Raw genomic sequence first — 26,714 nt, 5'->3', positions numbered from 1 at the left:
ATTCTTCACTTTTATTCATTGATACCAAGTAATGCGATTCATTTGACAGAATGGTGGCAGTTTTCATCACATTGAGCAAGAACACACTGTCTTTAACCAGCTAGGTTTTGATTTAGATTAACGGCACTTGGGAATCTAAGACACACACCTCTTCACATCAGCTCGGGGAAGGAGCAGGAGCAGGGTGGACTCTGCCCGAGCATGCGGAGCGAACACAGCCCCGCTTTCTCTCACTGCCGTTCACACGCACAGCCCCGCGGGGAATGGAGCGAGGTCACTGAGCAAGTCCTTTGCTTTGTGTAAAAATGACGTGAAAGGCTGCTCCTGAAAGTCATTAGGTGTCCGTTCTGTGAAGTTGTGCCTTTTTCAGAGGCAAGGGGGTGGGGAGAAAAAGGAGCCCTTTCAGGCAGAAGCCAAGCGAAGCCTGCCACAGCTCCGTCGTCTGGACTCACCAGGTCCGGGCCCTGGCCCTCCGGGAGCACAGCCGTCCCTCCCCACCTGCCCCGCCCCACCCAGAGCTGCTGTCCTCCTCTGTCTGCCCCACTCAGCTGTTCCTCGCCCGCTTACTCCTTAGGTCTCGGGCGCACTCTCTGCCCCCTGGTATGGGAAGAACTTGGCCTCTTATCCACCACTTCATCTCTGCTGGCCAGAACGGGCTGGCATCTCATAGAGCCTCTATAGAAACCTCCGTCCAGGGGATGAGTGATACTCAATGTGAATTAAGAAAAAAAAAAAAGTAAAAGTAAAAATGAGGGAGGTCTGCTCTCCATTTATTGAATGGGTTTTTTCATTCTAGAACTTTAAGTGAGAAACCCGTTGACAGATGAGCGTGTGTATAACCAGAAGTTCTGAAACAGGGTGGGGGGTCAGAATCAGCCCCTCATTTTGAATACTCTCCTAGTAAAGTCTGAAAGATCAAAAGAAGATTCCTTGGTGGTTAGAAAGGTCCTGAATCGATGACTTATGTTCCTCATGTTTCCTACTGGCCAGGCCTGTGCTGGGCGTGGGTGGGGCATGAACGCCAGTCATGCCCACCATCCAGCCCTGCAGAGAGGAAGCCAGGCAGGACCCAGGCTTGTGGCCAAGTCACCCTTTGCCCCAAAATGGTGTTTGCAGAAGCAGGGGGAGAGGATGGGTTATAAAGTGGGGTCTGCTGGCCCTGTTCCTGGAGTGCACACCCTCCCCCGTGGAGGGCCAGTGGATCCACAGTAACAGCTGTCCCTGGCAGCCGGTGTTTTGAGGAGGTAAGGCTGACCACACTGAGTTTGGGTCTGCTGGAAAATGCTGAGGACGTCCTCATCCTGCACACCTAGAACCTGCTTCTTGTCCTGCTCTGCTGCTTCCACTCAAAGATGGCCATGTAGAGGGACCTGCAGGGCCATCCCCTCCAACTGGCCATCTGGGTCCTCATCCTCACTGTTGCCATCACCAGCATCATTGTGCGGTTTGACTACTTCCCTGCACCCTCAGCAGCATGAGTAGTAACCCCAAAAAATGTTATCAGTTTAAAGGCAAAAACTTGAAGTTACCCATTTCACTTTTTATTTCTTTTATCAGTAAAGTTAAGCTGATTTAACATACTCATTGGCAAATTTGCCTTCTCCTTTTGAAATTGGTCTTCTGTGTTCTCTGCTCACTTATCTTCCCCACCACCCGGCCTTTCCTTTTATTCCTGGTTGTGGAGGCGGTTTGTATATTTACGGGGTTAACTCTCTGGTTTATGTCTGGGTCTGTTTTTCCAAAGTTAGCAGCCTGTTGCTGATAATCTTTTAGGAATTCCAGTGATCACATGCCTGGGAATGGTAGAAGCGAATGGTTCCCATAAGTATATGATCTTCTGGCAAGTCCCCTTACAGAAAGACAGTTCAGCTACAAGTGCTTATCAGTGACGTTCAAGTCTAACGGTGGGTGCCCTGAAGAAGCAGAAGCATCCCTCCTGTCCCCCCACCCCCCACCCTACCTGGGGCAGTGCTCACCGCAGTCACGACTTAGGTGATGAGACCATCTTCAGCAGCATGAGCTGGGGGACGTCACGGGCACAGCTCGACTCGGGCAATGGCGTTATTTTCTCAGACCGTGAGAAAGCACCAAGCCTGAAGCCTCATGCATCACGGGGGGGGGCCTTCCCGGACCCATGCTGGTGGCCGTGTACTTAACGTCTTTGTGTGTCCCTGGCTAGGCTAGTGCAGCCCCCACCACAGTCTGGGTGGACCCTGTTTCCAGGGCTCTCGTTGCTGACTGACCCTTGACCAGCCATTGAAGTGCCACCTTCCTGTAACGGGAGTGGGTTCTGCCGTCGGGAACTCAGAATGCGCCTAACTAACAAAAACTCCATTTGTGAGTGGCAGCAAAGGCATTTGGTATGTAATGAAGGTGGCCAGGAAAAGACATCTTGCTAATGATATTAATAATTTCTCAGCAGTTGGTCAAAATATCCATAGAGCCTTATATGCCAAAATCCATTTCTGAGCCATCAGAGTGAGTCATGAAAAAATTTAGCAAATAACCAAATGAATGAAAACTCAACACCAGAACCAAGGATAAAATTAAAATGATTGCCTATTAAACCATTGAAAGGAAGAACAATTGCGAAGTTTTAAGGAAAAGGAAAACTCACAAAGGAAAAACTAAAATAGACTTTATAAAAACAAACGTTTTAACATTTTACCCCAGTTGTAAAAGGAAACAAGAGGCAGGGTAAATGTGTGCGCACGCACATGGAGCAGCTGAGCGCCACAAACCGGGGCGTCTGTGAGACTTGGTAACTGAGCCGACCTCACCTGAGATGCACCTGGCCACCTTTGTGTTCTCCCTCCACTGCTGGGGCATGAGAATATCTATTTATAGCTCTCATGTGGGGCTGAATCAGACCAGGGCTGGCATATACTAGGCTCTCAATACAGCCATTATCGTAAGAAACCCACATAACTCCAGTGGATACAACTGTGAAACACACACACACAGACCCACAACAGCGCCGTGCACATCACAGAAAGATTCCTAAGAACACGTAAGCCAAGGACATGAATTATCTCGCAAGAGAGGAAATCAGTGTGTGTGCGGTGGTGCTCGGAGGCCTCACGGTGATGCCTGCTGGCTTCGTGGCTTTGGGTACGTGGTGATTGGACCAGCAGGAGGAGCAGCTGCCCCCGCTGCAGGTGGATGGGTGGTTCAGGGGGTCAGTGTGCAGCGACGTTTCGTTTTTGTTTTGTTTTTTTTCTTTTGAGACAGGGTCTCACTCTCACTGCCCAGGGTGCAGTGCAGTGGCACAGTCTTGGCTCACTGTAGCCTGGACTTCCCGGGCTCAGGTGATTCTCCCGCCTCAGCCTCCCAAGTAGCTGGAACTACAGGCACATGCTACCACACTTGGCTAATTTTTGTACTTTTAGTAGAGACAGGGTATTGCCATGTTGTCCAGGCTGGTCTCGAACCCCTGTGGTCAAGCAGTCTGCCCTCCTCAGCCTCCCAAAGTGCCGGGATTCCAGGTGTGAGCCTTCGAGTCTGGCCTATGTGTAGGGATATTTTGGACAGCAATTTAGCAAGATGTGCCAAGGGTTAGAATAGTAAGTTTGTCAGATGTAGTCACTTTGCCAACCTGACCTGAGCAAGTCATTCTAAAGATGGTCAGTGTTACCCACTCATAAATGTTGACTGCAGCGTGGTTTCTAACAACCAGAACTGCCTCCCAGTCAGGAAGTGGTTTTGTAAACATGCTTCACTCACCCCACGGTGTGTTTTTGACCATTACAAACGCTATCTGAACATTATGCAATACTAGGCAGATACTTAAGGTGCTGTAAGAAGGATAGAAGTACTGTGTGGTTAGATTAGAGATCTGAGGAGAGCAGGCTCCGTGCTAACAGGCCTTGTGTTCAGGGTGAGACTGGCCTTTTTTGCCAGTTCCCTTTAATGAGGTTTTGAAAAAGAATCACCGCCACAAAGAAAACCACAGTTTCAACTTCAGTCCCACTTGGTGCAGTCACTCTGCCTGAGTCTGAGCTGCCAGGCTGGAGAGGACAGGCGCTGCCCTTTGATACTGTTGGAAGCAGAGCTGGCCGTCGTGTCGGCACAGGTGTGGAAGCACGCCTTCCTGTGAGACTGGCTTTGTCCCTGTGTGATGCTTCCATTTGCACAAAGCCTTCTCTCTTAGCTTCTGCTTCGCGGTAGCGAGAACGCAACCACCACGCTGCCACTGCCTAATGCAGAGTGTTCTTTTGTATAAGAATATTAAAACTTCCTTCAGAAGTGTTTGTGTTAGCTAACAATAAGTCTTTGGGATGATTAAATCTGCATTTTAAATATAATGCAATTATGTAAAATCTTGATGGGAAGAAGACCTCTTATTAAAACCCCTCCCAGCCTTGGTTCTTTGAGGAAGCGCTCAGGGGGCCACAGCGTCCTGAAGGTGCATAGCCGTCCCCAGCCCTTCCCTCCCTCCGTGGCCCCGCTGCCCTGCATTGCTGCTGTAGGGCAGAGCTACACTTCACCCGCCGCTGTGCTTTCTCCCACACCAGGTGCCGTGGCCAGCACAGAAGTGAAGATGAAGCTACAAGAATTTGTCCTCAATAAAAAGAAGGCGCTGGCCCATCGGAATCTGAACCACTGCATTTCCAGTGACCCCCGCTACTGGTACGGGTAAGTGTGGGTGTGGGGAGCACCCCGGCCTCCTCTCTGGGGTCCCAGAGGACCGTCTGATCATTGGTAGAGTTGCATGGACCCAGTTGTTTACCGTCTGAGGCAGGGAGGGAGGGTGAGGGATTGAAACCCCAAGCACAGTGGTGCTTGGATGTGGGTGACGTGGTCTGGGGGTACACTCGTGTGGCAGCCATCCTCACGGGGTGGGCCCCTCCAGAGTGACGTGGTCTGGGGGTACACTCACACAGCAGCCATGCTCATGGGATGGGCCCCCTCCAGAGTGACATGGTCTGGGGGTGCACTCACACAGCAGCCATCCTCACGGGGTGGGCCCCCTCCAGAGTGACGTGGTCTGGGGGTATACTTGCGTGGCGGCCATCCTCACGGGGTGGGTGCCCCTCAAGAGTGACATGGTCTGGGGGTATACTTGCGTGGCGGCCATCCTCATGGGGTGGGCCCCCCTCCACAGGGACCGAACAGTGCTCCGGGGGCTGGCGCCTGTCGTTACTCTTGGTAATGTTGTGCCATTTTTCAGCCATAATAAGAGCCACTTAAGCTGGAACTCTTGTCTGAATCCTCTGTGCTCCTCCAGCCCTCCCACCTGATGTTTCAATGATTCTTAGGCTAGTCAGGAAGCCCCTGTGATACTTCTGTTATTTTATGCAAAGAAACCGTGCCAGAGCCCATGCAGTTAACAGGGACCACAAAAGACTTGTTCGTCTGAGGACTGGAGAGAGCCGGCATGCCATGCAAAAGACAGCCTTCGGAGGCGAGTTCACAGAGCCCAGTGCGAGCGAGTGGCGAGGTGACGCGGCTTTCAGCAGTGAGCAAGGGCAACAGAGGATCGCTTTGAAATGTAGTTTTCTGCTGCTCTCAAGGTTCATTTCATTTCTAGAAAAAAAATCCCATAAGGGAGTTTTTGTAAATCGAAGTATCAGTAATTTCATTGGAAAAAAAAGTAGCTATTCTCAAGCCTCAAAATGGACAGCTATGTGTAGTGAAACCTCCCACAGCTCGGACGTGATCCCCCTTGTTTCCGTGGAGGCCGCCAGCTACCCTGACACATCCCAAAAGATGTTTCCAGCACAGGTGACCCACGCCCTCCACTCCGGCAGCCGCTGTGCTTGCCAGGGGCACATAAGCTGCACTCACGGCAGACACACCGCCCGGATTTGGGTAACTCAACCAGGGACACAAAAACTCATAGGGAGGAGTGAGTTGGGAGTGTCCGTGGGAGGCAGCACGTGACAGCAGTGAGCCATGGGGACCTGAGAGAGGAGGAGGCTTCCTGAGAATCGCTGGCGATCAGCACCTGGGAGCCCACTTTGTCGGGGGACCCTGATCTGTGCCCCCAGAGCCAGTCCACTGCCTGGACTGGTTGTGGAGAAACTCCATTATCCCACTGGCTGGGCTGGGGTGTGGGGTTGCAGGGCAGAAGGAGCAAGGGACAGGAGTGTGGATCGCGGTTCAGATGGTGCCCCTGGGGCCCAAGCTGGAAAGGGCAGGATGAGGAGCCAGGGGCAGGGTGGGCGCGGGGCCTGGCAGTGGATGGAGAGCTGGAGTGCCGAGCCTGCTGGGCCGGGGCAGAGCTGCCTTAGGTCCCTGTGTACAGGGAGGCTGTGAGCAGCCGAGCAAGGGAGCTTTGAGAAGACAGTGATGGGAGTGGGGCAAGCACAGGCAGCCCTTTCTGAAGAAGAGGACAGAGTCTGGGAGGCTGCAGTGGGAAGATGCAGGACCAGAGCAGTGGGGCCGCTAGGAAGCAGGGGTCGCGGTGAGCATAGGGCAGCCCCCGGAGGGTGGCCACGGCAGCGTGGAAGAAGGTGGGGAGCCGGCGCCTCCTCACCCAGGAGTGACTGGAGAGCGGACGGGGGCAAGGCCGGCAGGAGTAGAAGCCAGGCAGTGACTTGGACCTGGACCTGAGGGGAGGACGGAGCAGCAGCCCAGGGAAAGGCTGCACCTGCAGTCAGGGAGGCCACGGGAGAAGGGGTGGCCTGGGGCAGCCTCAGGGCGCTGGGGGACGTGCTGAGAGACGGGAGATAGGGGGCTTCCAGGGAGGAGGGGTGACAGAGTGTCTGGGGCTGGGAGGACTCACTTTTCATGGAACTCCCTGGGTGAGCTGGGTGCTCAGGGTGGGTGTCGGCCTGGACAAGGCCCGCTTGCCCTGGCGTTAATGGCAGGGGGCAGGGGTACCTCTTCTCAGAGGGCTCTGGGGACATTCAGGTTGGAGGGGGAAGGACTTGATCTCAAGTCAGCCAGAGGACAGGTTTGTTTTCATGGCATCTGGTGGTTTTCTTGTTTTGCCATATTTGAACCCTGAACTTAAACATCGTGGAGTGGTGGCAGAAACTTTGTCAGAAAACCAGCTCTTCGTGGGGAAAGAACTGAAACCCTGACCCCAGCTTCACACCACACATGATTAGTTCAGATGTCATAGACCTGAGCATAGACGCGGAACTGATCAGACTTCTGGAAGGAGACCTAGTAGAAACTTTCCCAACCTTGATGGGGAGTGGGAGGCAAGATTTCTTAGGTCGCCAGAATCATCGACTAGATACCAAAAACCCAAAACGGGATATTTCCGCAAACCGAAACACTTCTGCCTTTGAAAGGCACCATTAAGAAAATTAAAAGGCAAGCTACTGAATGGAAGGAAATATTCACAATGCATATATCTGACACACCACTTGTATCCAAAATGTAGAGCCCGCTCCTATAACTCAATAGTAAAAAGACAAGCCGCCCACTTAAAAATATGGGCAAAAGGTTTGAACAGGTACCTCACAAAAAAAGGCATGGGGATGGCCAGTAAGCGTGGAAAAAATGCTCAGCATTGCTGGGCATCAGGTAAATGCAAATCAGAACCACGGCAGGCAGCCCCTTCATCCCTGTGGGGATGGCCGGAGTTACACAGGCCGGGTGCTGGAGCAGATGCGGTGTCCCTGGACCTCTGCGTGCTGCCTGTTGGAATCCGAATCATACCTGGGGAAACAGGCAGGCAGTTTCCTACAAAGACACATACCCACCAACCCTGTGACCCAGCGATGCCCCTTCTCCGTATTTGCCCAAGACATATGAAAGCAAGCAACACAACGAGTCGCCTTCTTACAGTCACGGTCACCAAAGAATGGAAACAGCCAAGCTCCCATCAACGGGAACGGCCGTGCAAACTGGGGCCCCTGCACGCACTGGAATGCTGCTCCACAGTGACAAGGAACGGACCACTGGCGCCTGCAGCAGCTTGGGAGAGCCCCAGAGGCGTGGTGCCTAGACAAAGAGGCACCCCCATGGTTCCACTGATGAGAAATTCAGAGTCAGCAAAGCGAATCAACTGTGAGAGAAAGCAGACCAGGGCTGGGAGGCTGCAGAGATGGGTGGTGCTGTGGCTTCATCAGGGTGCGGACTCCGAGGGTGTTTATGTGCATCAGCGTGTCCAGCTTTAAGACTGTTGTGACGAGGTGGCACTTTCCCGTGTAGCTGCCACAAGCCACACGTGGCTCCCAAGCACTTGAAACGTGGCTGGGTCTGCCAGGACATGCCGTTGATGCAGAGTGTGGGATTTCGGACACTCGGTCTGAAGGAAGGACCCACGGTGTCTTGTCAATATGTTTATATTGATTATAAGTTGAAAGGATGGCTTTTATAATGGTTTAATTGAATACTAAAATTCCATTCATTTATTTTTAAGCCACGTTAATGTGGCTACTAGGAAATTATAAATTTCAGATGCGGCTCCCATCGTGTTCACTCTGCTGGCGTGTCCTGGCGCGTGTGGTTCCTTGTTGTATTTCTTGGAAATCACTGGTACGAATCTGATGAAAGGGCAATGGTTTGGAATTGAAGTGGTTGGGTTTGTATGAAGCTTTATTCTACAGTCAAGCCAGTGTTTAGAAGAAAACGTTATTTGCTTTTCCATCTTTCTCCAGAAGACAAGGATTGCCTTTAGGTGCGGCACGGGGTTGGCCCCAGGGCCCCATGGGGGCTGCGCCTTGGCTTCTAGCCTGGCGTCTGTGTCCCATCCCCGGGCCGCGAGAAATGAAAGGTTGAAAAACTGGAAGATAATTTCTGGTCAGGGTGAGGTAGAGGGAGCAGCTCTGCAGGTTCTGCCCTTGGGGCTCTACGGGGTGGCCAGTGTGACTGTGTGTGTGTGGAGTGGCTGGGTGGAGTGGAGGTGGAAGGTAGGTGGAATGGTGGAAGGGGTGGGTGGCGGATGCCAACAGGCAGTGGAGATCGGCGGAGTGGATCAGAAGCACGATTCAGCATTGGTCAGGCGGTCAGATGGTGGAACTGGCGGACAGCAGGCGGATGGTGAATGGACGGCGGAGTCGATCGATAGTGGCAATGGAAGGCGGAAATGGAGGGTGGAAGGATGGAATGGAATGGGGCAGCGTGGTGGCGCCGAAGTGGACGGGCGCCGAGAGTGGCAGCCAGGGAGTGGCGGAGTGCAGTGCAGCATGAGTGGCTGGCAGGGCGGTGGTGGAAAGGAATGGAAGGAGGTGGTGGATGGTGGTGGATGGAAAGATGGACCATTCTTCACTTCCTGAGGGCAATGAGCAAAAGCGGGTCTGGCCTGGGACCATGTGGACTAGGGCTGGGCAGGTGAGGACTCAGCCCTGATGGGTGAGGGGCCTCCTGGGTGTCTGAAGGGCAGACGACCGGGGTGGACTCCTGGCGTGAACTGGGCCGCCGCAGGGTGTGAGGTCACCCTGTGGGGCCCTGGATCCATCCAGGTGGTCCAACCAGCGGGCGCTGGCAGCTGAGGTCACTGAGCCCTCCCTGCACCTGCTGCCTACTCGTTTTAAGGTTTGACAAGAAAGTGGGAGTTTTACACTGAAAGCTCCTCAAAAAGATCAGAGCAGTAAGAGAAGGTCTGTTAGATCTTAAACCAGTAACTTTTGCAACCTCAATAGGTAAGCAAACTCCTACTACCAAATATAATAATAATTTTAATATTCTATGCATTTACATGATTTATTATTATGTAAATATCATCTTTTAACTCATGGGATGCATGTAAGTCACTCGGTTTCCTGTGAAGGGAAAAGTGAATGCAGACATGGTCCAGACTGTCACTTCAGGTCAAGAAGTTCGAATCAGCCAAGATCACACATCCCATAGGACGAATCTGAAAACACCATTTGGTAGAGAAAGAGGTTGCCCTGTGACCTTTTATGAGATTGTGAGAGGATGGGTGAACTACAGGAAGAGAGAGAAGGAGGCTAGCATGTAAGACTGCGGTCCCACTTGAGGCCAGGCCCTGCACACAGGTGACAAGTGTGTCCCAGCCTGACTGCATGGTGGAATTCCCGGGAAAAAGTTTAAAGGCTGCTTGGGGTTGGAGTGCCCTGAGCAGTGGTGGGCTGGGCGTGCGGCCTGAAGCTGTGCAGCTTGAGCTCCTGACTTCAGGCAGATGCATGGCCCAGCACCCCACGCCCAGCACCCCACATTCCAGCACCTCTACAGCCCAGCACCCCATGTTCCAGCACCCCATGGCCTCAGCACTGCACAGCCCAGCACCCTACTTTCCAGCACCCCCATTCCAGCATCCTGTTCCAGCACCCCACTGCCCAGCACACCAGCCCAGCACTGCACAGCCCAGCACTCCACATTCCAGCACCCTAATGCTCCAGCACTGCACGGTCCACTACCCACGCCCAGCACCACGCCCAGCACCCCATGGCCCAGCACCCCATAGCTCAGCACTGCACGGCCCAGCACCCCACGGCCCAGCACCCCATGTTCCAGCACCCCACGGGCCAGCACACCATGGTCCAGCACTGCACAGCCCAGCACCCCACAGCCCAGCACTGCACGGCCCAGCACCCCACGGCCCAGCACCCCATGGCGCAGCACTGCACGGCCCAGCACCCCACGGCCCAGCACCCCATGTTCCAGCACCCCACGGGCCAGCACACCATGGCCCAGCACTGCACAGCCCAGTACCCCACAGCCCAGCACTGCATGGCCCAGCACCCCACGGCCCAGCACCCCACGGCCCAGGCACCTGGACTTGCCTCCTTGATTTTGTCTGTGAGTGCCCTTCTGCACATTCTTTGCACTGGTGTGCTCTCCGATATTTAAATATACACCTGTACCCATTTACAAGCTCCCATTCTTAATTCAAATAACTCCAGGTGCATTGCTGTGGCGTACTATGTATTCAAATAGTCTAACAAATTCCAAATAAGTAAGTTGGCAAATTTGTTTCTAGTCATTAAGCAGATTACACAGTTTAAAGACTCAGAATTTATTCCACTCAGCACAGTGTTTTGAGCAAGACTGAGCTGTCAGTGCCATCAAAAAAGGCCTTGCTGATGGTCATCTGGGTGGCAGCCTGCATCCCCACTCCAGCCCAGGGCCCACCTCCTCCCATGTCCCTCCTCTGGCCATCCTCCTGGCAGACTACTCCTGTCTTGCCGCCTGGAGGGTGTGGAGTTGTACCCAGCTGTTCATACAGGAAGTCCCTTTCGTAGGTCAGCTCCCTGGGCACAGGGTATCAGTAGCTGCCATCCTGTTCCTCCCCTGGAGAGGGAGGTGACTGATGAAGGCGCGGATGATGATGGGTGCCTTCTGCTGAGAAATGGCCCCATGGGCTCCTTCTCTCCAGATGGCAGTGACAGCCCCAGACATAGCATTTGTTCTTAGACCGTTTTTTGGCCCGTCTCGGCTGCCTATGACCTGACCTTTGATTGCTTACGCCGCAGCCTACCGTCTTCCTCTGCCCCTCCCCACCAGGGACAGGCTCTCTGAGTGGCCAGTGGTGGCCCTGGTAGAAAACAGACCGGGCTAGAACCATCTAAGAGGACAGGGCCAGGTGGAGAACGGCCACCAGGAAAACCGCCAGAGGTGCTGCCCATCCCAGCCCCGAGCACTGCCGGTCCCACAGAGGAGGATGTGGGCATTGGATGATACTTGCTTGTTTAGCATCCTGTTTGTTTCCTTTTAACTTCAGCTTGACCCTAGGGAAGAGGTGCGTCTGTTGAGGTGGGGCTGAGGTTTCAAGGGAAAGATCATCCTGTGTGTGGCTTCTCAGCTGCAGCGTGCCTGGGGGCAGTGCCCTGGGCAAACTAAACCGTCTGTCTTTGCCTTCTCTCCAGGAAAACGCAGCACAGTTCCCTTGACCAGAGTTCTCCACCCCAGAGCGGAGTGTCGACCTCCTATAACCACCCAGTCCTGGGAATGTACGACGCCAAAGATGACTTCCCTCTTAGGAAAACAGGTCAGTGTCCCAGGCATGCTGTGGGCCGGGAGGCCTCCTGCAGAGGCACCTTCCACACCACAAGCCACGCAGGGCCCACTGCTGTCTTCCACTTAGAGAAGGAATCACCTGCAGATTTTTAAATATTTGCTCCTTTCATTAGAGCATCATTTTGAAAAGATGTCCCTAAGCATTTCCTTATTATTTATTCCTAAAGAAATGAACCTCACACATGTACACCACTGCTGAGGACTCAAACTCACTTTGAAAGCACACTCAGTTTAGTCTTCTTTCGGTGGTGTGTTAGACTTTGCCACGCTGAGGGGCATCCCCACAGTGCTCACGGGGTGAAGCAGTTCCCGCTGGTGGGCCACGTGCCATCTGAAAGCAGGTGAGCCTGTGGCCTTCAGGGATGGCTCTGGGCAGTGCCCGGGCAGCAGGGCCTTCCAGGGCCCCAGAGTGGGAAGGGAATCTTTACGAGAAAGAAATTCACTGTGTCCTGCAGGGGATATCCCAGCTGGGCTCAGAGTTACGTGCCACTGTTCTGTCCTAAGCCAGAGGGAGAAGGACATTTAGGCACAAGCAGGTGCCTGGACCATCTTCGAAGCAGGGAGAGGCGGCTGCAGCAGTGTCTGATAAGTCAGGATGGACCCTCTGGGGCTTTCTCAGGGGCCACGGAGGAAGCAGGCAGTGGCTTTAGATAGTGGAATAAGGTGGCTGTGGGCAATGCACTGGGGTAGCAAGAAGAGCAGAGGCCGGGGAGTGCCTTCCAGAGGCTCTGCCCAGAGAAGTGGTGAGGGCAGGAGCCGCAGCAGGCGCTGAGGGCGGGCAGTGCCTCATCCCAGGTATGGCCAGTGGATCCCACAAACTGCAAGGCAGTGTAGGAAATCCCAAGGCATCCTCCCCAGGGGGCGGCTCTTGGAGATGAAATCCTAGGGGCACCACTTTTTCTTGCTAAACAGATTCTGTGTTATCCAAAGGTTGTGGCCAATTCTGGGCCGAAACAACGCACTCAGTCACACAAGGGCTTCTTCACTGGAGCAGTGAGGCTTTGCGAGGGGCTGCTGGGGGCCGTATCAGGCCAGCCACATCCGTGGAGCAGTGGGTCGTATCAGGCCAGCTGTGACCCTAGGGGAGTAGGCCATATCGGGCCAGCCACGTCCCAGGTGCAGTGGGCTGTATTGGGCCAGCTGTGACCCTAGAGGAGTGAGTTATATCAGGTTGGCCATGTCCCAGGTGGAGTGGGCCGTATCGGGCTAGCCATGTTCCTGGTGGAGTGGGCCCTGCTAGGGTGTATTTAGACGGTGGTGTCCCTGGAGCCGTGGGCCGTATCAGGCCAGCTGTGTCCCAGGTGGAGTGGGTCATATCAGGCCGGCCATGATCCGGGTGGAGTGGGTCATATTGGGCTGGCCATGTCCCTGGAGGAGTGGGCCATAACAGGCCAGCCATGACCTCAGAGGAGGGGCTGCATTGGGATGGTGGAGACCCTGCTGGAGAAGGCCACCTCAGGATGGCCATGTCCTCTCCAAGTCAGAGGCACAAGAATCCTGCAAACATGGGTGCATTTCCATTTGGGCCATAAGCCTTTATTGGGAAAAGTGAACCTAGAGCTGCTGCTTCTTTGAGTTTCATGGGTGTGAGCCTGTGGTTCTTACTGATACTTCTACTGACAATGGTCCTGGATTTCACCTGGAGAGCGCCCTAAAGCTCGACAGAAGGAACCGCTTTAGAGATCCGTATTTTTTCCAGAAAGATGTGCCCAGTAATATCAGGAGAGAATCTGAGCCGACTCTCGCAGATCGCCCTCCAGGTTCCCTTTCTGGGGACCGATGCTATTATTAATCAAATTCCATCAACAAAACCAAAGTCCACAGTGAGTGGTGGGCCCTGTGCTGGGAGAGAGACTGGGGAATGGGGAGGCGAGGAACGTGCCTGCCTGGAAGAACCCTGCGCCAGGAACTGGAGCGACACCGAGGGCGGAGGGCGGGAACCCGGAGGTGCTGCTGTCAAGCACTGTGGGTTGGATCTGTGCGCACTCACGTGATGGTTCTGTGTGCCCTGAAGCAAATGCCCTCCGTTCCCCTGGCCTCCGTTTCCCCCTCAGCGCAGCGGGTCTGTCCACACCCACATCCTCACGGCTGTGGTATGCACCCAGCCCCAGTGTCTCCTCTTGTCCTGGGAGTGATGGCTGTGGCACTGACTCCAGAGCCACAGACCCAGGAGGGAGCGTCCGGCGAGAGCTTGGCCGCCAAGCCGAGCAAGTCGGCCTCACGTGGGGACGTGCTTTCCCAGAAATGCCCCATCTGGTGCCTTCCCACCAAGGACCCCAGAGCAGTTCCCCAGCACCTCCACACCCCAGTTCGTAGTAGAGCAGCAGGGCTGGGGGAGCCCTAGGAGCTGTTTGCACTGGCTCCTCCCCCATCCCAAACATCAGCACTACCTGGGGACCAGCCTCCTGTTCTAAGAAACAGAACCCGGCATGAATACTTCGTAGCAAGGAAGGCTAGCAGCATGGGAGATGGCACCCTGTCACAGCCCTGCCCTGCTGTTCGCCACTAGAGGCCTTTCTCCCATAAGCAGGGCCCCCGCCATCTCTCTCAGTTTCCGTGGCCCTTGGCTTCCTGTGCTGCCTTGTGTTTCTCTGGGGATGATTGGAAGCAAAGTCTCCCACACCGTCTACTGTGCTTCTAACCTTGTGATAGCACCACCCTCCACCTCCCCGCTTCCTTGAGAACAGAAGAGAAAATTCTCTTCTCACACTTCGGGAAATGTTATCTAGAATACATAGTGCTCCAGAAGAACTTAATTAAGATTTGATTGCATTATCAGTTTTTTAAAAAGACATCACTACCACATTCATAACATTAATAACATAAAGATTTCAGAGAAAATGTTTAAACCACTTAAGAGAATAGTGTGTAGTTACACACCCTGTATTACCCTTGACATATCTGTCTACTTTCAAACACGTGACGTCACTCATTCTAAGTGATTTACATCTGTGCTTTTCTGCAGTAATTGGTAATATGAAATACCTCATTACATTTTAGTTACGAAGTTCCTTGAATGAATTGAAATGATAATCTTTAATAATTGTGATGTACACTTAAATAATTACATGATTTTGACTTTACATTACCTTATACTGACCTGGCACACAGTTTGCCCACTTCTCCATCTCTAAAGGGCTATTGTATGACCTGTGAGCATGTGAAAAGCTTTGCCCCTGTCTTGTGAATTTTGTCATCACCCCATGCATTTTTTGCATGTCCTTTGCTGGCTCTGCTGACAGGTCACATCTGTACCAGCTCAAATGTCTAACCTCCCTGGTGAAAGCAATGCAGTGACTCCTATTCTGAGCTTGGGCATATTCCGGGCATTCACGTCGCCTGTGCCTGTGGGCAGGACCAGGTGCCTGAGTTTCTGCCCAGCTCCTTCACTCGCCACCTTGGGACTTAGGGGAGCTCTTGAACCTCTCTGTGCCTCAGTTTCATCATCTGTGAAATGTACCTTTAATTTGCTTCTCTCCTGGGGCTGTCATGAGACGTGAATGAATTAATATTTGCAAAGTCTTTCGAGTAGGACCAGATCAGGGTGGTTTCTGCTCTTGTTTCTCTACACTCTTAGGGTGATTTTGATTTTTTTCTCCATCCAATGACTGGTAACTTCCGGACCCAGCATCCCCCCACCTCCTTCCCTCCGTACCCAAGTTCAGGTAGAAGCCAGCAGGAGCCACTTCCTCCACTTAGAGAAGGACCACAAGGATGGGAACACCAAGATTTGTACCAAAAATCTGGCCAGAAGGGCCCATCTTGCTCTGTTGGCTTTTCAGGGCTCATCTCCTCGTTCCTGGCTTGCCTTCACCTGAGTGCCATCTCCCAGGAGCTCAGAACTAGGCTGGGCTCGAGAGTCAGACCCCTCTACCCAGGGCCTCAGGTCCAGCTCTTCCTGCCAGAGGCCCCGCCCCTTTCCTGGAAGATTGGCAGCAGGGGTGTCTCCACTTCAGAGCTCTTCACCTCCTGCCAGATTTCGGCCCAGGGTGAGGTGGTGCCTGGTCCCTTCCCATGTCTGTGCAGCCTCAAGGGTCACCCTGACTTTGGGTTTCTGCAGACTCGTGAAGCTGCCAAATGTGTATTTTTAAATGTAGTCGTAAGAGACAGAACTGTGTGGATCACTGTCACGGACATAGGATGCTGGATCTTTCCTGCACTGTGTGGGTGTTAGACGGCTTCACCAGAAACTGCATTTAAGCAGAGCCTTCGAGTCCATGTTCACACTGAGGAATGGAGGCTTTTCCACTTTTACAAACAAGCAGCGTTTTGTCATTTGGATGATGTTGAAGGATCTTATTTTTCCCCAGTAACATCTTCATTGTCTTAAAGATATTAGTCATCGTGTATTTTTTATAATGACTCTTAAATTTTCCCCTCATGTGACTTCTGATAGATGAAACAAGGCCAAAACAACTAACTGTTGTCCAGCCAGCACAGTTCTTTCCCATTTGTCAGCAGCTTCTTGGACCTGAGCACTGAAAACCGTGCACTCCACAGAACGCCTTGTCCAGCATCCTCATATGTCCCTGGGCACATGGTCCTAGCAGCAAACACTCTCCCCAGCACGTGTCAGGACCCGGCTGCCGGCCTGGGCTGTGGCACTGCCGTGGATCATCCTGGCTCTTTTAAGGAAGCAAAACGCCAGAGCTCACGTTCAGTGAGACTTTGGCGACCTCAGCCTTGTTCTGGCATTCGCTAGCCTGCCTGGTGGGGTTGGTGCCCGCAGTTAGGTGTGAATTGGGAGGGGGCTGGGCTGGTCCTAGGGACGGAGTTCTGATGACCCCTGTATGGACCATGGATCTGGGCAGTCAGCCAAAGGTCCTGGGCTCCCCCTGCACTTGCCTCCATCGTCAGCCTTGGAGAGTGTTCGTGTAGCTCTGCCCTCCTCACCCGGGGCCTTCTGAAACCAGTCGCTCGAGGTCACGGCTGCCCATGGGAAACATCCATCCGTTGCTTAGATGTGCAGATAAGGGTGCATTTTCCTCCTTTTTCGGGGGGAAGCTGTCCTGCTTGGTGAGGAAGAGCACAGGGCCTGTGGCCAGGCTGGCGCCCACAACGCTGTGTCCTGGGCAGATGAGACGACCTACTGTTGTGTCCACCGGTCTGCAAGGTGGGGCGGTGGGCGTCCCCTTCATAACTTCATGGCTCTTTCATCAGTCAAGCCCTACAGCTCATCAATAGGCTGCTCATGGCTTTCTTCTGTGTACTAGTGACCTGAATAAAGTTACAGGTACTTTGTTCTTATCCATGTGTAGAGTAGGCTCAGGGTACTGTGAAATAGGACCAGAGTGCGTTTTCCACCCTGACAAACATCCCTGAGTTTGGGAAGGGGCTCTCTGTTTCATGCAGAGCCTCTGACCATTGCTTGCCGTCTCTTGTTCTAATGCAGTTTGCAGAAACTGCTGGAGAGATGGGTGGGACCAGGCAGAAATGGGCAGTGCCCACACTTCTTGCTGCTGTGTGTAAAGGTGTGGTATATACTTCAGGAGGTGCAGCGTGGTGAGACTTCTCAGTGCTGTGTGTAAAGGTGTGGTGTATACCTCAGGAGGCACAGCGTGGTGAGTATCCCTTCAGCTGCCGCTCAGGCGGTGGCTGGTGGAATCTCTTGTTCCTCGAGCTACCTTTGAGCAGACAGGAAGAGGGTTAATGTGTGTAATGCCCGCCAGAGCCAACTCAGCCAAGCTTCCTGCTACCAGGTAGGCAGCCTCCCACAGAGATTCAGGGGCTCTTGTGCCAGGCTGGGTCCTCCATCAGTTTCATGTTCTTAAAAAGTGAGCGTGAGTGTATTCCGAAGGTTCTGAAATAGGCTTTGTTGTGCCTTTCCAAAAAAAGTTAGAGGAATGGTGAGTTTGGTTAAATATTAGGCAGTTTCTGTGTCAGGAACAGTGGGCCACCAAGCGCTCTGTGCCCCATCCTTCCAACTTTGACATCCGTCAAGCCTGAACTCTTCCTAATGTGGACAGTACTCCAGGAGCTCTTGAACTAATCGTTTTCAAATACATATTTTTTTCCACTGTTCAATGGTAAAACTACACTGAGACTGACAGCAAATGAAATATTTTCATTGAGAGGATTGAGGAAGAAAGAGTGTGGAGGAAAGCACGCCACCTGCACACATCACACACGGTACCTTCTTTAAAAGAACCACAGAAGTAATGCATGCGTGTAATAAATTAGAACAAATTCATTCCACACACTCTGAATCATACTTCCCAGAGATAGCTGCTGTTATTCGTTTGATATGTATCTGTCCAGAAATCTTTCTCTGCCCATGTGTGGGGTGTGTATCTGTGTTTCAGTGTGTGTGTCTGTGTTTCTGTGTGGGGTGTGTATCTGGGTTTCTGTGTGTGTGTCTGTGTGTATGTGTGTATATCTGTGTGTGTATCTGTGTTTCTGTGTGTGTGTGTGTCTGTGTTCTCTGTGTATGTGTCTGTGTTTCTGTGTATGTGTGTGTCTGTGTGTGTATCTGTGTTTGTGTGTGTCTGTGTATGTCTGTGTTTCTGTGTGTGTGTGTTTCTGTGTATCTGTATCTGTATGTCTGTGTATCTGTGTTTCTGTGTATCTGCTTCTGTGTGTATCTGGGTTTCTGTGTGTCTGTGTGTATATCTGTGTATGTATCTGTGTGCGTGTGTGTTTCTGTGTGAGGGGTGTGTATCTGTGTGCTGTGTGTTTCTGTGTACGTTTGGTGCTGTATGCCTGTGCTTTCATGTATATCTAAGATGTAGATGTTTCTGTGTATCTTGTGTTTCTAGTTACCATTTTGCCAGCAACTTTGAGCACCTTTCCTCACCGTACTAGTATTTCTGTAGGAAACGTTCTGAAAATGGAACTGCTGGTTCAGAGAGTATGTATATCCTAAAACACTGAGCAAATGATACCCCCTCCCCAGCAGCCGGAGAGTCCATTGTCCCCACCCTCTCCACGAGCAGGACGGGATGGTGCTGCAGTTCATTCTACCGATTTGGCCGGTGACGAAGATGGCGAGCCTGTTGGTGTTTGAGTGAGCAGTGCCGTCACCATCAGTCAAGGGCGGGCATGCCTGTGTGCTTCGCCCTCCCCAGGATTACGTGAGCAACGTGCTTCAAGGTTGAGGGTGGCTGGTGCCCCGGAGCTGGGCGGCGGGACCACCCCGAGCAGGCCCTGTCTTCAGAGCCACCCTGTGCCCAGCATCTGGAACCATGCAGGGCACACGAGGCAGCTCCATCCATGCTGAATAGATGTCGTTTAGTGGCAGTTCGTTTACCTGTTTTTCTATCAGGCGTTGTCTTTTCTTGTTCCTTTGTAAGTACTGTTTATATGTTGTTTTCAATCCTGTGTTTTCATGTATTATAGAAGTTAGATTCCAGTCTGGCATTTGTCTTCTTAGAATTATCTTTTTATTTATTTTATTTATTTTATTTTTTGAAACGGAACATCGCTCTGTTGCCCAGGCTGGACAACCTCTGCCTCCTAGGTTCAAGCGATTCTCCCGCTTCAGCCTCCCGAGTAGCTGGGACTACCGGTGCCACCACCACATCTGGTTAAGTTTTGTATTTTTAGTAGAGATGGGGTTTCACCATGTTGGTCAGGCTGGTCTCGAACTCCTGACCTCTGCCCACCTCAGCCTCCCAAAGTGCTAGGATTACAGGCGTGAGCCACCAAGCCCGGCCAGAATTATCTTTTTATTTTTACCAAAGTAAATAAATGTACATTCACATAGACCCCCATGATGTTCATGACGGGAGAACGGCCGTCCCTGACTGCCTGTCCAGCCTGCGTTATTACAGCTTGTGTCACGTTCACAGCAGAACCAGAGTCCACCTGGGCTGCATTCACCTTGTAGAAATTTGTCCGGAAGTTGATCTTTTTTTTCATTTGCTTAGTTTCACACCTGCCTGTTATTCAGGCCCACATTTCAGCATACCTAGGAGACTCTCCTCCGCACAGCAGGCCACCTGGTGCGTCTGGCCCCACTGCCCGGTGTGTCTGAATGGTCTGCTCTCCCGGCCTGGCCCCCGCCTCCTCTCCCGGGCCCCGCAACCTCCTTTCTGCGGCCTCCTTTGTGCTTGCTTTCCTCTGCCATCTTGGTCATGCACGTCTTCCAGTGGCTCCTGGAGCAGTCGTGCATGGAGCATGTGTTTTTGGAGTCCTCGTTACTGGTAAATACCGTTATCCTGTTACACCGTTGGTTGATCAGTTGGTTGGGGATGGAAGTCATTTCCTGCAGGGTTTTCAGGTCCTCGTCTTGCCCTCGGTGTGGCTGTTGCCGAGTACAAAACTGTTCTCAAGGCCGAGCCTTTGTCCCCAGAGCTCTGAAGCAGTTTGGGATCCCGCAGGTGGGGGATTCTTGGCCTCCGTGTCCAGCTCCTCTTCAGCTGGAGAAGTAGGTCTGGAGTTTCTGCTCATGATTCTCTCCACCCAGCTGATTCTCTCCTCTCCTGGCGTTTTCAGCAATTTGTTGTAGGATCTTTGCACTCCCATTTTTCATCTTTTTATCCTTTTATTCCCCCTTCTGACAATTCTCAAGTTTTTCTCCAGCCCCTTCCTTCGGCACTTGCGTTTTTGTCCTCTTGTGTTTATCCTCTTTAATACTTCCTTTGGTGTCACCTTAGGATTTCAAGGCAGAGCAGCTGGAAGCAGTTACCTCCTCTCTGCAGCTCTGCCTGCACGCCCTGTCCCACGGCGATGTTCTGTGCATTCTCTGCTGCTAAATCAATGGGTTCTTTCCTCGCTGGCTGCTGGACATTGCATCAGGCCCACAAAGATACCGCCCTCCACACTCGTGCCACGTGCACGCATATCCCCTCTGTAAACCCGGCCGCTAAACAGTTAAAGCATTCCGGCTCTGAGAGCCGCTTCACCTGCAGCTGACTCTCAGGATGTTTAAGTTGGGAGGAGCGAGCCTGTGTCTCCATCAGAATTACTTCTGGCAGAAGGATGAAGGCACCTGCTAGGCATTGGGCACTGTGTTGAATTTTAAGGTTGTGATTAGAATGTTGTGCCGCCTTAATTAGTCATTTACTTGATTGGCTTCAGGAGAAACAATCTCACCTGCTCCCCGTTCCCTAAGGAGCAGACACTGCATTTGGAAGTACAGTTGGCATCCTTCCTGCCCTCACCCATACTTGGTGGGAGCGACTTTTCCATGAGGCCTCTGGCCTGATACTTTGGTTCTGTCAGTGTACCTGCAGCCCTCTTAGGGGTGGGATCCAGTTCCTGCAGTTCCTCTGCCTGGCCACGTCGTGCCTGGAATGAGTGGAAGGCCCACGAGGGTGGTGAAGGGGCTGCTGCCCTGAGCCGGTGCATGTGCAGCCTCCACCCTCACCGTCACCAGGTACCGGCTTACCTGCATCTTCCACTTTGGCTGCCTTTGGCAGAATTATTGGAGTTACAGGCATTGTGCAAGCTTTAAGACACATGCATTTGAAGGACTGAAATTGTAGGTCACTATGTCTTAAGTCAATCTATGAGACGCCCGGCCTGGAAGTAATGAGGGAGGACAGGAAGCAGGAAGGCTGGTCACCCTGAAAGCAGGCAGCGAGCTGGTCCTTGTGGTGTGCAGCTTCCCCCGCTGCCTTCTGCCCCCTAGGCCTTCTCTGTTCTCCCCAGAAAGGCCACTTCATGTGCCCTGGGCAGGCTCCAGCGTCCCCCTTCTCTCCTGGTCCATGTGCTGCTGCTCAGTCCCCTCCCCCAGCCCTGCATCCGAAGCCCTGCTTGTCTGATAGGTTCTGGGGGCAAGTCAGAGTGCTGAATAGCCCACGGGGCAGGGACGAGTGAAGGGCCCCAGCCTCACGCCATGCTGCCCTTGGCAGTGCTGGCGTGGTGTCCTGGAGCCTCCTGGTCAGCTACAGCCACCCTGCAGGCAGAGCCAACCAGGGACGTGCAGTCAGCTAGAATCAGGGAAGCCAGGCAGGTGTGCAGGCTGGGAGGCAGAGGATAAACAGGTGAGGGGACAGAAGAATTTCAGGTGCTGAGAAGGCAGCTGGGAGGAAAACAGGGCAGTGGGGCTGTGATGGGGGCAGTGGGGCTGTGGGGGATCAGGGCAGCCTTGGGAGGGGTGTGGAGCAGAGGCCTGAGGAAGGGGAGGGGAGGGGAGGGGTAGGGCGAGGCAGCCACCATGGGGCTGTCCTCGAGAGTCTCTTGCACAAGGAGTCTGGAGTGCCCGGCAGGGCTGCGGAGGATCTGCCGCCCGACTGATGACCTGGGAGCAGCGTGGTGACCCCACAGGGCCTGGGGGAGGCCGTGCACTGGGCTGCAGTAGCCCAGCCAGTCCATGGTGGCCTGGAGTGACCACGTCATGCCTGCCTCCCGATGCCACATGTCCCACTCCACGTGGCAGGGCAGCCACCAAGGAAGGCCTTTGACACAGGACCCTGTGCCCTTCTGTGGGCACACACAGCCCCTGCCTTTCAGAAGTGGCTCCTGCCCACCATCAGCGGCTCCTGTCCCTGGCCCGGGGAATCCCTGCAGAGCCCATGTGGGTTTCAGGGGAGATGTGATGGTGGGAGAGGAGGTGCTGTTTTCTTGCCTAGTCATCAGCTGGGTGTTTTGGCTTGGCTTGTTTTGTTGTGTTTTGTTTTTCGAATAATGGCAAGAAACCCAGCGTGGAAATAGAAGTGGAACATGTGAATCTACGTTTGCCTCAGTCGGTTGTGTTAGGCACAGGAGCGTGCCCTGGTCAGTAACCCATGGAGAGGCCGGCTTGTGGCTGAACCCATCGTCTGTCGTCATCTAGGTCCTCCGAGCCACAGCACAGAGGCCCCGCTCCCTGCAGAGCAGGCTGAGGCTCAGAGTCTGGCACCTGCTCACAGCGCCTCTGGTTTCTCTGGGAAGCCTGTTTTAGGGAGCTTGCTTCTCCCACATCCTTCTAAGACCTGCAGAAAAACTGTCCCTGACTCAAAGCCTTTTCCAGAGTGGGAAGGTCCTGGGCTGCCCGCGTGTCCCAAAGAGTGAAGTCACATGGGGCCGGGTCCCCGTCGCCCAGCCACATCAGTCCTGCTTCCAGGAGAAACTCCCTCTCATTCCTGGTTGCTCCGGAAGCAGTGCACTTCCTGTTCCAGAAAGATTAAGAACAGCAGGAGTGCTGATTCTTTAAAAAGAGGTAAAATCTCCCAATTTGCAAATCTACAAGTGGTAGAACCTTGCAAGTAGCCAAGTAAAACCTCAGAACTCAAAGGCTTGTGTGACACACGTCTCCACGGCAGCATTCTTGGCGCTGTTCTGGACTCTGAAAGCCAATAACCTCTCCCGGGTGGGTTTGGGGATTTCTTTGCCTCCGGTTGCTGCCTTTAGATCCCTGGTGCTTCCCAAGGCAGGCCCTGCCCCAGGGGTTTGGGTTCCAGATGCAGATGACTTGGGAACCATCGTGGGCTGGAAGATGCAGATTCGCAAATGGCTCTGTCCGCACAGGCAGAGGTGTTCACAGAAACCGACCCACGCCCAGTACCTTCACCCTGTGGTCAGATGAGAGGTGAAGCTGGCACAGGTGCTGGGATGGGCTTTGCTGAGCCTCACCAGGTGGGAGTAGGGATAGCGGCCTCACGCTCTGGAGGCCTCACTGACATAGCTGGGGCGATGCACAGGTGAGCAAAAAGTGTGCAACGTGGACACCATCCTCACATCCCTGGGCCCGGTGTCACATCCCTGTTTGTCGGTCTTTCTCTGATTTTAGAGCAACACAGCTATAAAGATAGGGGTGTATTATCTAGAAGAGCATTAGTTACGAGACATCGCCATTAAGTGACTTCACACCTCAGCAACCCCCGCCACGCCCAGAGAATCAGCTTGTCAGTCCTGTTTCCCATCTGCTGGAAACCGCAGTCGTGGCCTGATTCTGTGAAGATACTGCCAGCGCTTGCATAATGCTGTGGTCACAGAAATTTATCCAAAGCACCAGATACCTTTTATTCATTATTTGGGACTGATGAATGGGGTTAGAATCCCCTGCTTCGTGAGTTCCCATCGCTATCCCCTGCAGCAACACGGCAGTGTTGAGCGAATATGTATTCCCCAGAGTGCATATTTTTAAAAAACCACCAACAGGATAACCTTGAGCCCAGTGGTATCTGCCTGGCTGTAATGACATCTCCTTTCCGTGCAGCTTCTGAACCGAATCTGAAATTACGGTCCAGGCTAAAGCAGAAAGTGGCCGAAAGACGGAGCAGCCCTCTGCTACGCAGGAAAGACGGGCCAGTGGTCACTGCTCTAAAAAAGCGTCCGTTGGATGTCACAGGTATGTCAGCTGAGCAGGTACACCTGCCCCACTGCCCTCTCTACCAGGCCTTCCTGCCCTAGGCGGTTTCTCTCGGGAGCCTGTGAAAACTCACGTGTCTGCCTGATGCTGTCAACCCCCAGTGTGGTCCTGTTCCCGTGACGCTGGAAGTGCCAGGCCCAGGGGACCAGGCTTGATGACTCTAGCGTGTCTAAGCCAGGCCCCGCTCTCGGCGTTAGTGACTCAGAGCTGGTTCAAGTTGGGCTCAGGTACACGAGGGTGCCCCAGCTTGGCACTGCGGGAGGATCCGTTCAGGAGCTTGAGTTGAGGCTTCTCTGAAGGTGGATCTTAACCAATGCCATCCTAGTAGTGCTGAATCGTGTTCCCTGCCCTGCTCTCCGCTGTCCCTGAGCAGTGTCTGAACCACCGGGTCATGTTAACGTCTTCCCACACCGGAGCACCCATCCGCTGAGCAGGAGGGGGAAGCAAGGAGTGAAGTTGCTTCAGCTTGGCCCTCGTGACGTGTCGCGGTTGGCCCCACCTAGTGGTGGACACGCGGAAGGACAAGACTGGGCAGAGCCCCATCCTGAAGGCTCAGCCGTCCCTCTCGAGGGCATATCCCCATCCAGAGGACCACCCACCCCCAACCACCACCAGGGGACACCCCCTCACCCACTGCTCCTGAAATCACAGCACCAGGATAAAGGGGCTGCTTGGGGACAGCCTGGATAGAGGGGAGGCAGTGGACATGTTTGCACAACAGAAAGCGTTCGATTTGAAGGCCGAGGCTCATGGTAGCTGGTCTGTGAAAGGCATAGTTCCATTGAGTAGGCTGTTGGCCTAGGGAAGGCTGGGAGGGGGCTCCTGGTGCCATGCCCTGTGCTGTGAGCGTTGGCATTGCACATGGACTCTGCTTCTGCAGTGAGCTGAGAGCCAGACCTCCCTGCTAAACACAGGGCTCTGCCTGTTTCTCGTGCCCTGTCCCCTGTCTACTTTAGGAGCTCTTAGCCCCAGTCTAAGGGTCTGGGTCTGGATATTTGTGGATTTCTATTAAAAAGTATCTGACACCTTCATGCCCAGGGGGAACTCCATATTTGTCATTTCTGATGTAGGTTTCTTTTCTCTGGCCATTGTAGTACACACAGACCTTGTCTACAGCCATCAAGAAATGTTATAATCTAAAGTTTCACTATGTCTAACTGACTGGGGAAGATTCAGTTCAAATGAGGAATCATGTGAGTTAAAAGCTTGCAAACTCCAATGCAGCCTTTTTTCTGTGAGCAGTGCCTTGCTTGGCCAGCTCTCATGGACCCGTGAACCGTTGCATTTTGTTTTTTGTTTTAAGCGTGCAGTGGGTGAGACAGAGTCTTCAGCAAGCTTCTTCTGAGTGTTAAAGCTGGTGTTCCTGTTGTCACCCAGTGACTACTGAGAACTGTTTTTGAGTCAGCACTGGGCTTGGCACAAAAATAGTGAGACAGAGTCCTTGCTTGGAAGGAGCTTGTGATCTAATTTGAGCAAGCAGCACATCACATGTGAGACCGTCCAGGAGCCGTGAGTGACAGGGCCTGATCACTGCTGAGCTCACCCAGGAGTCAGCGCGCGGGCAGGGCTGGATCAGCGCTGAGCCTACCCAGGAGCCAGCGCGCGGACAGGACGCATCGTGCGCTGAGCCCACCCAGAGGCCGGCGCGACAGGACGTGATCAGTGCTGAGCTCACCCAGGAGTCATGTGACAGGGCGTGATCAGTGCTGAGCTCACCCAGGAGTCAGGCGCGGCGGGGCCGGATCAGTGCTGACCACCCAGGAGCCGCGCGCGATAGGACGGATCAGTGCTTGACCTCACCCCAGAGTCATGTGTGTGACAGGGAAGTGACCAGTGGCTGGGAGCCTCACCCAGGAGCCACGCGGTGACAGGCTTACCCAGTGCTGAGCCTCACCTCCAGGAGTCAAGGAGTGACAGGGCGTGTTCAGTGCTGAACTCAACCAGGAGTCATGCGTGGCAGGGCGTGTTCAGTGCTGAGCTCACCCAGGAGTCATGCGTGGCAGGGCGTGATCAGTGCTGAGCTCACCCAGGAGCCATGCGTGGCAGGGCGTGATCATTGCTGAGCTGTGGCATAGAGAGAGCCCATGCCGAGGGACCTAGGGGCTAGGAGATCAGCACAAGCCACCCTGAGCCAGCAGAGCTCTGCAGAAGGTGGCATTTTCACTGGGACTTGGCGGGTGAGTGGGGCTGGGGAGAGAGGCAGAGGGTTGTGCATCTCCTGGCCAGCACTGGCACCAGGGAGCTGCCACCGTGGGGAGGCTGCTCTGAGTGGAGCCGATTTTCAGAAGACAGGTATTAGGCAGGGTGGTCCCACACGGAGCGGTGGAGGCAGTCGCGGTTCTTGGCAGATAGAGAGCCAGGTGGATACTCTGCTTTTTCTCAGTCACTAATTAAATGGGTGTCTATTGTAGAGCACAAAGAAGAAAATGCATTCCCATACGCACTCTGTCCAGAGTGAATCCTGCTCACCCTGCACGCCTTCCCGCAGCCCGTGTTCTGCGCCATCCTCAGAGCTGAGTTCTCTCACCCTGCACGCCTTCCCGCAGCCCGTGTTCTGTGCCTTCCTCACCACTGAGTTCTCACCATCTTCCTGCCCCAT

The 26,714-nt window shown here is 53.4% G+C and overlaps 1 protein-coding gene across 20 annotated transcripts in view; it reads left to right on the top strand.

The window, feature by feature from the left end:
• The window catches only part of HDAC4 (histone deacetylase 4), a 298,215-nt gene that overhangs the window by 177,746 nt on the left and 93,755 nt on the right, over nucleotides 1–26,714 (top strand). For 10 of the 20 annotated variants that reach the window (XR_004176678.1, XM_031651647.1, XM_031651648.1 and 7 more), the window contains exons 5-6: nucleotides 11,730–11,851; nucleotides 23,963–24,094. Coding sequence is in view for 19 of the 20 variants with exons in the window: in XM_031651647.1 (XP_031507507.1) it covers nucleotides 11,730–11,851; nucleotides 23,963–24,094 (254 nt within the window). In the remaining variant the exon portion in view is untranslated. Of the gene's footprint in view, nucleotides 1–4,514; nucleotides 4,636–11,729; nucleotides 11,852–23,962; nucleotides 24,095–26,714 lie in introns of all 20 variants that reach the window. The other 10 variants (XM_031651660.1, XM_031651650.1, XM_031651659.1 and 7 more) reach the window with 3 other exon arrangements.

Source organism: Papio anubis, chromosome 10, assembly GCF_008728515.1.
Source record: "Papio anubis isolate 15944 chromosome 10, Panubis1.0, whole genome shotgun sequence".
Taxonomy (NCBI): Eukaryota; Metazoa; Chordata; class Mammalia; order Primates; family Cercopithecidae; genus Papio; species Papio anubis.
The sequence above is the reverse complement of the archived record's forward strand: the minus strand, read 5'-3'. Positions and strand labels throughout refer to the sequence as shown.